Source organism: Cydia pomonella, chromosome 19 (assembly GCF_033807575.1).
Source record: "Cydia pomonella isolate Wapato2018A chromosome 19, ilCydPomo1, whole genome shotgun sequence".
NCBI lineage: Eukaryota > Metazoa > Arthropoda > Insecta > Lepidoptera > Tortricidae > Cydia > Cydia pomonella.
Window position 1 is genome coordinate 13,019,843 of NC_084721.1, and position 15,220 is coordinate 13,035,062.

Here is a 15,220-nt window from a genome sequence, read left to right on the forward strand (position 1 = left end):
ATACGATAATCAGTCCGATTATACGTCATTCGTATCGAATTATACGATCTGGCAGCCCTGCACTGACAATATTCGTGTGAAAGAGATGCAGATAACAAAATTTCAATTTTTGATGTTCGTTGCAAACATGGAGGTACAATAATATAGACATGAAATGGAGAATGGCTCACATGTCCGAACATGATGCACTTATGGAACTTTCAGTAGGAGTAGCAGAGAAGGCGCTATTATTGTTTGTCCTGGTCATCACAGTCTCATTTTGTTTTATTCCCCACCGTAAATTTTACTATGGTTTATAACCCAATCAAATGACGTAGGTTGTTTTTGGTATGTTGTCAGGAATGTTAAAACATGTTTTTAATTTTGTCGCATTGCGTATGTTCTGTCCTTCACGATCCTATGGTTGCAAAACAATGCCGACAGTCAGAGTTTAGTAGGGATAGATTTCCAGTACACTGGTTGTGGCAAACTGACAGACAAACGAACGGACAAAGAGACATAATTAAACTATTAGGGTTCCATTTTGGTCACGGAGCCCTAAAAATATCACAGTCTGAATTACACAGAACCTTTGTTTCGCAAACTGCGTATTTATATAATTAAAACAGTTTAAATATGATCAGCTGGACATTTACGTATGTATGCAAGTTAACTTTATTGCTGTACAATATACAATAGTTATTTGTTTTACAAGGGGGCAAAGTTTCTGTTTAACCCCTCGTGGTAATATTGATTCCCGAGCAAGAGAAAGATTTCAAATTGAGCACAAGCGTAGCGAGTGGTTCGGAAAAGGCATCGTAAGCGTTGCAAGAGTTTTAAGGCACGAGGGTTAAACAAACTTTGCCACCGAATGAAACACAAAAATTTTCACCGCGCCAACAAGAGGAAAATACTAACTGCAAAATATTACAAATCAAATCCAAATGAACGCTTATAAGATATTTTCAAAATCATCACTTAAAAAGTCAATTCCAGCATTACAAGTTAAACTGTAACGGACGGTTACAGTTTACGGTTCAATTTGTAATGGTTAATTTTCAATATTTTCAATTTTAATTAACGTTCGGCCAACACTGATTCCAGCAGCCAAAATGAAGGAAACAACTCAAAATTTACATCTAATTACTTTACCACTCTTGTGGATAAAATGCAACTTTATCATCAGATATAGTTACCAGCTGCATGGTGTGCTGAAAATACAATTGCTCCACGCTTGACAAACTCCTAGGGGCCGGTCATGGATTACGTAAGAGGTGGGTGAGAAAAGTTCATTTTACAAGATGTAAACTTTAAATATTTCGAAAAACTCCGCACCATTTTACTACAGATAATCTAATGACCATACATTGCTTTACGCGGTAAAAGCATTGTCATTCTTCCTACATTCCGTTGACGCATGCGTTCAAAGCTATCGTATAAAACAACCGCGCGTTTAAGAAGCAGACTAGAAATAGACGATATCATTTCTTCTTTAATCTGAAACTTAACTTAAACGCTTTATCGTTCTTACGTAATCAATGAATGACCCATGTCGTTACTTGACTGACGTCGCGCACTTGGTGCAGTAACAGTAACAATACATCCATCAACATAATAAATACCTATACAGAATGTTTATTTAGTCAACTGTAATAATTTAAGGAGTGAATATATTATAGGTAACTACTGGTACGGTACTACTGAGCAACTTTTACTATGGGACTATAACCCCGAAATCGCGAAAAAAAATTGACTGTTCAATACATTTTGGGTGTCTGACCTTGATATTTTCTATGGGAGAGTAAATTTTATTTTCGCGATTTCGGGATGGGTCCCATAGTAAAAGTTGTTAAATATGACCTATATATTCAGCCCGTAAATTATTGCAGATGACTAAATAAACACCCTACTTATATATATGTATGTTTGCAAATATGGGAAAATAACAACTGATAACAATAACTGATGTAAACATTGATTGCCGTAAACGTAAAGACGGGCCCTATATTAGGGTTGTTTCCAATTTTTTTAAACGTTTGTAATACGTTCTATATTAACCAAACGTTGCCCTAAAATTTAACTTTTACCCTAAAACGGCTTTAAATATGTTAAATTAACAAAATATATTTTGACCCATGCCTTCGCGCCCAAAACGCTCTTTGATAATTGTATGATGTCACAGTTTACGGTTTGACACAACTATGTACATACCAAAGAGTAAAGTAATTATATAGATGCTATTCTCAGTGCAGAATTTGATACTCAAGCCGTAGCCATTTAGGTGGTGGGCAAGCTGTGTATGCGTGCGTGTGGGTTTTTAACCAGCTAATAAAATATCTTTTCTGTAATAATGAGTTTTTATATATCATATAGTATTTTTTGTCCATTAGCATTTCTATGATGTTAATTTTTAGTGCAGATATCGAAGCTCCAATTAATTGCCCACCACCAAAATGGCTACCGCTCGAGTATTACATTTTGTGCGAGAACAGACCTATATACTTACTTTCCTCTTTGGAACAGACAACGGGGGGCCTACCGCAAAAACCGAAAATCGTATATTGTGGGGATCTTTTTCTTTTACTCTTACTAAGACGTAATTAGAATGTCAGAGAAAAATGCCTGCAATGACGAACTTCGATTTTCGCGGTTATAGCCCAGTGTCAAACCGTGAGTTGAGACGTCATTAGAATCTTCAATGTCGTTTCGACCTCGGTCACGTGACGTGTGTTAAAAGATGTTTTAAATTCAATATTTACAATAATGTGCTCATTACAGGTCCACTAAAGGTAGTTTAACATGTTCTTATAATCCATAAGAATTTATTAGGATACTATTCTGCCCTAAGATTTGTAGATGGAAACAACACTATTACTTTATTTCAAAAATTAGATATTCCATATGTAAAATCTATCATGAACATATCAATAATTCCTATTTACATTAGATCTACAATAGGTGGACAACATGTGCATCCGGTTCCAATAATAGCGGACGGTGCCTTCTTCCCGTCCTGCTACTGTTTCCAGGAGACCGTATAGGACATCCTTACACAAATTGGCAACATAAATACAAATAAATGCCCTTGAACCCGGACCATCGGTTTCATAGGCAGGGTTACTACCGGTATCGACTAGGCCGCCCGCGTAGCCAACGTGCCTATTGTTCACGCTCCGTGGTGAACGAAACGCAACTTTTACAGTCGCACTAATAAAGAAAAGTGATAGAGAGATGACTACGATACGCTACGGAGCGTTAACGATTGTAACGTTGGCTACGCGGGACCGGTTTTTGATTAAGCTAAAACGGTCTACGCTCTCGCTCGGTCTATAGGTCTCATCATTAGTCGTGACATAAGGCACATGATGGCTGATGTATTTACGTCAATGACGTCAATGAGGCCATTTCGAACTTACATTCCGATACCAAAAGATTCAATGCAATTTGCGCTCGCATTTGTTCGTATGTATTACAGATAACATGTCGTTGGCGCGAGCGAAACACATTAGGCGAATGATAACAAAATGATATTATTTCAGCATTGTAAGTTCGAATTTGTCAGTTTGCTTTATAGTTAACTCAAACAATGATGTAGATTGCAGATCTAATAATAGCTAAATACATTTCTTAGAACTATGAACAACATAAAGAAGTAGGTACCTAAGTATTATACAATCTTGCCTAATAGGCAACATATTCTATTGGCGTGAATAAATAATACTTACGTAGATGCCTAGGTACAGTATAGTCCGTTTAAACAATAGTTTGGCCAGGGACTGTCTCATTTCAAACATTGACAGAGAGAATCATATTGACTTTGTCTTACGCTAGTACTAGCAGCCAAGAGAAAGGGATGAGTAAGTTGTACTTATTTACTGATAATGTTTTTTTATGTACTTATTTACTGACAAATTTGGTTTTCCAGACTCTGCGCATTGGATGTGGCAAAGTGTAAAAGTGTCACGATAAGCGTCATATTTAAATTTAGACCATAGATGTTGTCATGCTTGTCTTTCCTCACCCGGCTTTAGGAAAATCTAGAGGAAAACCGCGGACAACAATGTTACCAAATTCAAATAGAATTACCTTGAAAAATTTAACTCTGACAAAAGCACAAAAACCGTTTCACTACCACAAGCAGTTGCTAACATTATTTCCATCCGCCATTCAGGAATAATAAAGGGCATTCAATAAAATTTTACTTTTTGTGACACACAGTTTATTTCTATCTTCTTACACGGAAAGCTCACTACAGGTAAATCATTACTCTAGCGTTTTGCACTTTAAATTAACAATGTCAGTTGATAGAGCAGGGTCGTACTGAAAGGTTCCTAATGGTTAACAAGCAGTCCTATCTATGATTGTTAGTCCCTAAAGTATCAATTGCCACATACGATTTGTGCTAAATTTACTATATACTTTAGATTTAAATTTATGCCTCTAGGATGGGAGACAATCACAGTTTTGAATGATTCACGGTTGGTTTCACTACACTTAAATCGACCGGGATATAAACCGTGATTACCTTGTTACCCGTGAACAAGATGCATGTAACTGCGTCGAAATATCGGGAGCTCATTCAAAACAATTTAAAAGTTCCACACCAACCTCTACACTTGCGTTACCGCCAGTTCAAGCCCGCTGTGCCAAAAGCAATTACAGCGGCAGGTGACTGCTCAGCAGGCCTCAGCTCGTTGGGTGACTTCTCCATCCAGTGCAGGATTAAATCAATTAAATTTACAGAAATCTTCCATAATCTAGACTGCAAACAAGAGTAGCAACTACTGCAGCAATAACTGTAACTGAAACTAACACTGGTGGCTGATTAATTGTCATTGTTAATTAGGTATTGTTGCTAACTTAATGACTTCCTTGTCACAGGAAAAATGTATATTTAAGACCTTTGTAAAAACGTTATTTTTGTATAGAAATTTCAGTTCTATACAAACATAAGCAGTGTCACAATGTACTTTGTGTTATCCTAGCATAACTATCCTATCCTAGCCAGCTAAACTGGGATAAGGGCAGGAAGAAGAAGAAGAAGATGTATTTTGTGATTCGTTTCTTAGGTAGTTTAATAACCCTTTATAAGTCATCAAAAATGCTCAAAATAAGTTTGCATTTAAAAAACCTTTACGTGTTTTCTTTGCTAGCAGAATGAAAAATTCATAATAACATATACTTATTAAGCTCTATAGCTTGGCTTGTATAGAAAGCACGTAAAGTTTTTTTGTCGTTGTTTATGAATATATTATAAGTAATATAATTATGTATATTTATATGTATGTATGTATGTATGGTATGTTATTGTATTATATTTGGTTGTTGCTTGTACCTAAAGTATCACCGCCCACAATCTCTCTGCTTTGCCTAAAGGTTGACTTGGTAGAGAATGCCTCAGGGCATTAAGTCCGCCTTTTGTACTATAAGGCTTTCTTTTGTGCAATAAAGATTAATTAAATAAATATATAATGGTTTCGGGAATTATGCAAAATTGAACCCTATCATTTTAAAATAAAGTTCAAAATCAGGGGCGACATATATTCCGTGACGCCATATTTGAACTCAGCACGTATTTTTAAAATGTCACTACGCAGAGAATAGGGTTGTTTCCAATTTTTTGAAATGCTCGTATTACGTTCTATATTAACTAAAAGTTGCCCTAAAATTCAACTTTTATACTAAAAACGGCTTTAAATATGGTAAATTAACGAAATATATTTAGACAGATGCTTTCGCGCCCAAAACGCTCTTTGAAAATTGTGTGACGTCACAGTTTACGGTTTGACACATAACTACATACACACGTAGAAGATACGAACTGTCAACTGACATTTTTCATTTGTTGTTTATCGCCTAACTGTCAACAGTGTCAATCCGAGAGTTGTGACGTCATCAGAATCTTCAATGACGTTTCGAGTTTGGTCACGTCACGTGTGCCAAAAGATATTTTACAGTACATATGGGGCTACTTTATAGCACTAGTGCGAGAAGTAGCATATTACGTTACTGTGTCGAACATTTAAAGGGTCATATGTACTGTAAAACGTTGTACGATACATGTGCGAATAGGTAATTCGCAACTCGTGTCGATTTAAAACACTCCCTTCGGTCGTGTTTTAATTTATCGCCACTCGTTTCGAATTTCCTATTTTTCGCACTTGTATCGTAATGTACTATTAAATTCAATATTTACAAAAATATGGTCATTACAGGTCTCCTAAAAGTAGTTTAACATGTTCTTATAATCCTAAAGAATTTATTGGGATACAATTCTGCCCTAAGATTTGTAGATGGAAACAACCCTATTGCATCTTTCATCTCTGTTATTTGGTGTCTTTAAAACGGCTGTAAGTATCTGTTAAATAAGTTTAAATTTCGCGGTAGCAGGTCAAGCTTGTATGGAATCAGATCGGTTTGCAAAGATTTGTTACTGCCTCGCTGTCACTTTGCCGTTTTCAAAGGTAGTTTTAAATACTCAGCAACAAAATGCTAGAATAACTTACCGCCACCTATCAAAAACTTAATATAATTTGTACTTTTAAATTAAAACTCAAACAACAACTTCTAGAATTTCCAAGCACGCTACCTCCTGGTACTAAAGTAAAACCGTCGTATCTGTAGTGGTCGAAATCGTACTTATGCGCCATTTAACTTTGTTAATCTCAGTACCTACTTATAGTAAAATTATTACATTCATGTTATTTATTTCCTCAATATATGCCTACTCCCTCTGCCTTATAAAGCTTAAATATGACCCGTAATTTAATTATAATAATTTTGTAGGTAAGTCACCTGCAATAATACGTTACACAACGAAGGCCGCAAAAATATCTGACACGATCTTATTTATAGAGAGCCATAACAGCGTGTCACATATTTTTGCGGCCTTCGAAGAGTATGTTTTTTATTGCAGCCCGCGTAGCCAACGTGCCTATCGTTCACGCTCCGTGGCGAACGAAACGCAACTGTCACAGTCGCACTAATAAAGAAGTGTGATAGAGAGACATGACTACGATACGCTACGGAGCGTTAACGATTGTAACGTTGGCTACGCGGCCAGGTGTCTGTACCTACCTAAGTGTATAAGTACATATACTCTGGCGCACCCAGTTTGTCATCAGAAAAAGCCGGCCATTTAAAAAAAATAGGTTAGAAGGGTTGTCCTCCTCCCATATAGAAAATTGGCGATTTTCTACTCACAAACTGGGTGTGCCAGAGTATATAGGTACCAGCCTATTAAATACCTGTAGGCATATTGCAGGGCTGGCTTATGGTCCAAATCCCAATCGAATATGGTCCAAATATCTGAATCTTGACCCTCCTACATAGAAGTACGTATGTAGGGGGGATCTGGGGGCCTAGCCAAGATGACAATCGTACGTCGACAAATGCCAAACGAAAAGAAAAAATATATTGGGATGACAGATGCTACAATAAGTCACGTGACTATTTGCATACATTATTTAAGTCTCGATGCATTTTCTATCAACGATTGTCATTTTGGCTAGACCTCCAGGGTGCCTAGCCAAGCTGTCAATCGTTCGCTCTGTAGCGAACGATACGGTAATCTCTCTCTATCACTCTTCCATATCAGTTGCTTTGCTACGCACCCAGGTTCTCTGCAGCGACTGCAGCTGTATCAGCGAAACTCCCCGTTATACGCCAAGTATCTAGGTGTGTAGATAAGAGGCCAATCGTTAACGCTCCGTAGCGAACAAAACGCTTCTCTCTCTGTCGCACTATTATTGAAGAGTGATAGAGAGAGGACTACGCTACGCTACGGAGCATCTTGTCTACGTACCTTGGTCTCGTAGGTGCTAATGCTAACAATACCCACGCTTCGACGGATCGAACTTCCCCGCACTGGAAAAGTCGGGAAACTAAGTAACTAGGCTAAGAAAAAGTACACAATAACATGTTTTATTTACTATTTACTTAATGATTCACAATAAAAGTAGGAATACAAAAAGTAAGTTCCGCAATAAAAACATGAAACCACGATTCGCATTTCATAATTCTTCTAGCCTTTCAAATCACAAGTTACATCAATGTCCTTCTTGTTGAGCCATGACTGCTCCCAAACCTTAGAATGGCATGTGAACTCCTCACCATTGGCAGGCTCTACGGTGAATGTAAGACGAGTTATCAAACCGGAAACCACCTGGGAAGTTACTTTTGTTACTTTGATTTGCTTAGCTTTAATTGGTCCACCAGGATTGGTCTCGCTAAACTTCTCAAGCGATTCTTGTGCCAATTTTTTGTACTCTTCGGTATTTGGATCTTGTTGCGTTTCTCCGCCAGGAATTTGTCTCTTCACTTTACTTTTCTGTTGATTAACATTGCAATTTACGTCAATTTCTTTCTTATTCAGCCACGCCTGTTCTAAGATCTCAGAATGACACGTAATAATATCTCCATTAGCAGGGGTTACAGTGAAATCAATAAGCGTTTTGAAGCCACCAACAACTTGTCTGGTCACTCTGGTTACTTTGAGGTCTTTGACATCTATTTGGCCGCCTGGGTTAGTCACGCGGTACTTTTCAAACGATTCTTGCGCCAATTCCTTGTATTTTGGGTCATTAGGGTCTTGCAATTGTTCACCGCCAGGCACTTGTCGCTTCACTTTACTTTCCTCCTGAAATACAAGGAGAAATTGTTATTAGTTTTTTTAAAACATTGTTGTTGTTTATCTCTCGTTTATTCCAAAAGCGGAATCTTGAGTTATGCGTAATGGTGGGCCAGACATTTATAGATTCGGCGAATATTCGTGTTGATGTCTCTTTCATTTTCCTTGGGTAACGAGAGACACTATTACTAATATTCGCCGAATCCCGATATGTGTGATAGCAGCCTAAGAAGTGCAATAAACTTTCTGCCGAGTGCTTAGCGAGACAAATAATTTTACCTCGCCACCACAAGTGACTAGTTGGTACTAGCTAGAAAACATAGGGAAATTAAATTCAACATACGCTTTTAAATATTTACCATTTAAAATGATTACTTAGACTCGTACATTTTTAGCAACAATTGGTCTTGGTCAAAAAATATTTTTGATAGATTTAGACCAAGACAATTCTGCAACGATTTTGATAGCACACGCAGTGCAAGTGTTACTTTAAACGTCAAACTATCAAATTATCACTTATCAATAACAATTGTACTGCGTATGCTATCAAAATCGTCGCGGATTTATCTTGATCTAACTCTACAAACTTTTATCGCTGACTGGGCTCTTCACAGGCAAGTAATACCATAGAGAAATAAGATCTTATTTCTCTATGCTAATACTCATCGAGATAATTGTAACAACCCCAAACACAATTAGGTTGCGTTGTTGTTAATCATAGAGTTCCTATGGCCACCTCCTGTCTCCATCATCAGATCATTTTGATGGTATCATAATATTGCATTTTTAACTGACTGAATTTTCAGTAGCCTTACCACGACTCCCTTAGCAACTTACTTTCCTTTCCATGCGTCTCGCTAGAACTAATATGCGAGTATGAGCGAGATGCATAGAAAGTAAGTAACACTTGCTAACGAATATGTCAGTGTCAAACTGGTGGTAGCCGTATAGGTTCATCGGATGAAGTGGAACTGCTGATGATGCTCAGAACGGAACTTTTCAACGATGCATAGTTTACATTTGGCGATTTGTCCTTTTCGTTATGTTTGTTAGGTTAGGTTTATAAGACATATTTTTTTTGTCAAGGTCGAGTTCTGATGATGAACTCCACGAGGAATTGACGTTGCTACTCAAATCTCTAAAGCATTCATATAGTGATTTTTGTAAGTTCATGAACAAATAAATCATTTACAAAGTGACATTTGATAAAATGGAGCTGCTCATGATGATCAGAACGAAACTCGTCAACGGTGCATAGTTCAGGTTTAGTGATTTAGTGAGTTATGTTTGTTAAGCAAGTTAGTTATTCTATTAAAATTTTTGTCGAGCTGGAGTTCTGATGATGGGATCCATGAAGAACCGAGGGAACTCCTCAAATTTTAAAGCGATGTTTTTTAGTTTTTATCTAAAAACTAAGCATTTACATTTAAATAGTTCTACATATTTACATATTTGGTATAATAGACTGCTCATGCAGATCAGAATGTAACTTCTCTACGACAAATATATTTGGAATTAGAAGTCTAATTTTTATGAGATGCACTATGGTTGTAAATATTTAAATGGCATTTCAAACTGTTTTGTGAAGTCGTTTTTTTCTATTAATTAATATTATTGAATACTCAGTACAATGTCTATTCAGAAAATACGGAAATTTATTTGTGAGTCCGACCCTAAAGACCTAAGTTTTAAGTTTAAATGTTACGCTAAAGAATTTCGTACATGCCGCCCGCCTGTGGCTGTCTCTATTGGCCACGCATAGTTATATTGCTATCCCGCCCATGATGCCGGTCATCAATGTCACTGTGCGAACTTGACAGCAATATGAAATAGCAAGCGTGCAAAAGAGATAGCAACAGGTGGGTCAATGTCCGAAAATCTATAAGGAAAGCGTCTCCGTCTTATCATGGCGATTTAAATGCTTTATCACTGTTCTTCCTTTTTGAACGGTAATATTTGTAGTACATACCTACTTTTAGGATCCACTTTTGACTATGCGTTGATGTTGTTAAAAAAATACCACAATTTTAAAGGAAAGACATAGACAATAAAGATATAAATTAAACTAAATATATACTACAGTCAAACCCGAATAAGATAGAACTGGAAAAACCAGGAAACTCTACTAGCGAGAGTAATTATAAGGTCCCGTCATTTTTTCCCTAGATTCCCTCTATTAGCGAAAGATACAAACCTCTTTAAGAGAGGGTCGTTTCTCCCGTTCGAACCTCTGTTTCAGAGGGTGTCTCTCCCTTGGCCTCTATATGCGAGAGTCCTGTGTGTTAACAGTTATTTTTGATACTTTCTAAATTTCGTGGATCTGACGCGCACGTGGTGCACTTGACAATTTTTAAATTGTTTATAACTAAAAAAGGAGTTGTGTCTTAGGTTATTGTTTTTGATCCTTTTGAGAAAACCAAATGTGCGTCTTGAACCAATATTTACGATCAAACTTGCTCAGTCCCTAAGTACTGATTGTATATAATGGTTGAACAGGTTCTAGGAATGTCTAAACGAAAAATAAGGTTAATATTGAAAATTACAAACTTTTTCGAGAACGGGAAATGACGGAAACAAAATTCATAATGAATTTGGTTTCCAAAAATATTAGTTAAATCAAATAGGTAAGTGATTTTTGTTATAGAACATATCATATCACTGCGACGTACCTATTTTTAAAACCTGCCTAAGCAAGAAATCTCCGACCTTTTTACCTCTACGAGTGAGAAACTTGAATTAGAGAGAATCCTCTACAAGCGAAAAAATATTCTGAACCCTTGAGCTCTCACTTATTCAGGTTTGACTGTATATTATATTTTAAATATTCATACTTACAATAGGATGCGCAGTCGCGCTGGCTAGCGCAGCCACTAATAGCACAAAGTACAGCGTGGACATTATGCAACAATACCAACTTGGCGCTGATTTGTCAACAACTAAAGTAAATAGCCGCTGCCCGCATGTTTTATACCAAACCAAGCATTCCCGTTACTGATGACTCGATAGAAACAAGTTCTTGGAAAACCAGCGTAGCACGAGCTTGATACTCATGAAAATATTATACCTAATATTAGATTTTATTATGATTGTTTACATTGTAATTAGCAATATTTATTACATTGTAACAATAGTTATTTGTACAGGGGGCAAAGTTGTTGTTTAACCGCTCTTGTCAATATTGATACCCGATACCTGATAGCCAAGTAGCACAGTCGGATTAGGACCAACCTCGAAATCTCTGGAACAGTTATGTTCCTCCTCGTAACATAGTTCCTCGAAGTCCTGACTGTTCTAGAGATTTCGAGGTTGGTCCTAAATCCTAATCCGTAACCCTAGTGTAAATTTGATCGACATCATAACGTGACGAACGCGTTTGCGTTAAGTCTCATTTTGTATAGGATTTTGAGTTTCCAAAACGTCCCGCTTGGCGCGCTCTTTCTAAATCCAATACAATATTAGACTAAACGCAAACGCGTACGTCACGTTTCGAAATCGAATTTATTTACACTAGGGGTACCGATTGTGCTATGTATCATAATTATAATATCCTAAATTTAGACCAACGAAAAGATAATTGAAGGAACTGTCATAGGGATCATCATTCGACGCGCGAGGGTATTATAATATCGGTATGTATTTTCAAATACATATAAATATCATATTAATATACTTATATATACATAAATGGATAAATATACATATCTTAGATATAGATTTAGTGTAATCGTTTATTTATATCGTTGATATTTACGGACATTTACTTCCCACAATAAGTTTATAGGTATAGGTGTACATTTTAAACAATGGAATCGGCTATTATAGTTAAATAGATGGTTCGATTATGTTTTGATTATTGGTTGGCAACCGCACATTTCAAACTCCCATAAACATTGTAAACATAATGTAGGTAGTTATAAGTATGGAAGGTAGAGCTAAGGAATACAATCTCCAATGGCAGAACTGTTGCAAGTGTCTAGCTGTCATCTATAAATAATAGTTCCAAATTAAGTTTACGCTAGAGTAGCTAAGAACGTAGGCGTTATTGACGGAGTGAAATACGCTGTCTATGATTTGAAATTTTTTTTCAAGTATTCTAGGTATTGTGGCGCCACCTATTTAAGGTTTTTGACGGACACTTTTTGGTACATGGAGATTCTATTCCTTACCTCTCTCTACCTTCCATAGTATAGAGGTACATTTGATTGCGAATCTTTTCATCTTCTTATACTTATATTTTCTTATTATCCTACGGCCTCCTGCGTAACCAAGCAGGAGGACCAGGGTTCAAATCTCGGTAAGAGTTTTGTGTGATTATCGAAATTATGGTTCCTGAGTTATATTGTATGTACGAGTATAACTCATTATGTAGGATAATAATGGCCGCCATCTTGAATATCTCACTTCCGATCAAGATCTCAATTGGGCAACCGGCAAATTCGGATTCAGCGGGGTCAAATTAGGTTAAAAAAACCCGGTTACCAAAAAGTAATATGATTTGCCAGTCGCATCAAGAAGAACAGCGATTTCGAATTCTTTTAACTAGACTATTATAGGCATGATAGGTGTTCTCTGTTCTCTATATACCGTAAAATGCGCCCTGTCCCAAAATTCAAAATTTAATTTAAAATTATTATGTTGATAATTATTAGTATACTATTAGAAGTATTAGAACAAATTAAATTATTTGTATAAAATATTTTAATTTGTTTTTATTTCAAGTAGAAACACTACTTTATAAATTATATATTGAAATAAATGTGCGGCAGGTGCCTGCCGCGATAGCAGAGGACGCTGGTTCGATTCCAGCCTGGGGCACTGGAGGCCTTGGTCACTTTTTCTTGGTATCTGACATTTATTTCAATTGATATTAGTATGTTGAATATATATGAACTCAGACCAAGATAAGTTGTCAGTGATTTTGATAGCCCAGCATGTGCAAGTGTTAAGTGAACATCATAATTTCATAGAAGTTTGACGTTTAAAACAACACTTATAAAGCCTGGGCTGCCAAAATCGCTGCTAACTTATCTTGGCCTGACTCTAGGGACTTTATCATGGAGTACAATTCCTTAGAAATAATTATCTGTGGTTTTGCTACTTCCTGGTGGGAAAAATGGATTTCACAGTTGTTATAAGGGCCACACGCAAAATGGAGAATATTGGAATTCGTGGAGTAATACATTTCTTCTTATTGTAAGGAAAAACACTAAAATAAATTTATGAAAGGATTTTACCGACATTAAATGGCCTTGCCACGAAACGCTCGTCTTCGAGCATTGAAGACGCCCTACGGCTTGGAGCCCCAAAATAAGCAGTAACTCCAGAAATCATGTATAAAATGCAGGCTATGGATTTGATTATATTGATTATGGTTTTGACTTGAGGTGTAGAGTTAGTGTAGTTATGGCTTGCAGAGTTAAAGCGTGTAGTGTTAGAAACTTGGCTCTACATGAGATCTAATAATTTTTTGACAGTGCGGTCTTGGCAACATATTGAGGATATTTTTATTTTATTAAAGATATTTGAATAATAACAGCGCGGCTTACGTGGGCGATGACTCGCGAATGCGACGGCATTCGGAGATCGCCCACGTAAGACACTTCCATAGGTATCAAAGGATTGAATTCACCCGCGCCGCGCCGCGCCGCTTCGCGTTCGCGAGTTATTCGCTCAGGTAAGACACTGCCTTAGTATTCTGTACTCTGTAATGTGGAATTTGTATGTTTGTTGTACAACATTGTATTTGACGTATGCCAGTACGCTATGCGCTACCAATAAAGATTATCTTATCTTATCTTATCTTATTACATGAAAATGTGTTTGATGGGATCTCACTTCTTTTATTGTTTTAAGTTGCTTATGACCAGGCATCGGAGTTTTTATCGCACGGTAAGAATAATAGCGAGCTATGGAGTCGACATATTCATACTCATACTCATTCATCTATTTGAATAAGTTATTTTAAATTTTTATAATCAAGTACTTAGACGAGTTACGAGTATATACTATCCATTAATTTTGTTTTTGAACAAATAAATATTACAAATAAGAATAATTAACATTTTTTGTATTGATTATATTACGAAATTCCATTAAAAAAAAAAACAATAAGTATGTATATTTAAATAGGTAGGTAAAAATAATATGAATATAAATTAATTAATATAAAAAATGGTCATTACTCTTATTTGTAATATCTATGTCCTGAAAGACAAAATCAAAGGATTGTTTACAAACATCCTTGTCCTTATAACATTAAAATCACTAATTAAATAGATGAATGAGTATGAGTATGAATATGAGTTGAATTTTATTTCTAATGTCGACTCCAATAGCTCGCTAATATTAGTCTTACCGTGCGATGAAAACTCCGATGCCTGCTTATGACAATATTTTTTTATTTTTTTCATGTCTTCTTAGATTTTTGGAGTGTATTTCTTGCACGTCACAGATGCCCTTTCCTTCGTAGCCCAACTCCCCTCCTCTTTTACTCTGTGTTTTTATATTATAACATTTTAAGTAAAGAGCTATGCAATATAATCTAAACCCAAGTAATGAGGGTTCAAAAACGACGAAGCGCTTCGAGAAAAGGTATTAAGTAGAGTTAGACCA

At 36.4% G+C, this 15,220-nt stretch overlaps 1 protein-coding gene across 1 annotated transcript; it reads right to left on the bottom strand.

Moving 5' to 3' along the window:
- Positions 1–7,881: 7,881 nt before the first annotated feature.
- On the bottom strand, positions 7,882–11,579 carry LOC133528604 (uncharacterized). Its single transcript, XM_061866050.1, has 2 exons — positions 11,444–11,579; positions 7,882–8,617 (listed from the first exon to the last, which is right to left on the bottom strand). The coding sequence occupies exons 1-2, from the start codon at positions 11,504–11,506 to the stop codon at positions 8,003–8,005; spliced, it is 678 nt and encodes a 225-aa protein (XP_061722034.1). The 5' UTR covers positions 11,507–11,579; the 3' UTR covers positions 7,882–8,002.
- Between the last annotated feature and the right edge of the window lie 3,641 nt (positions 11,580–15,220).

Bases quoted from the DNA above. Each gene is read 5' to 3' on its own strand.
- LOC133528604 (XM_061866050.1), bottom strand. From the start codon at position 11,506: ATGTCCACGCTGTACTTTGTGCTATTAGTGGCTGCGCTAGCCAGCGCG. The intron at 8,618-11,443 runs GTAAGTATGAAT...CTTGTATTTCAG, and splicing joins GCGCGACTGCGCATCCTATT to GAGGAAAGTAAAGTGAAGCG.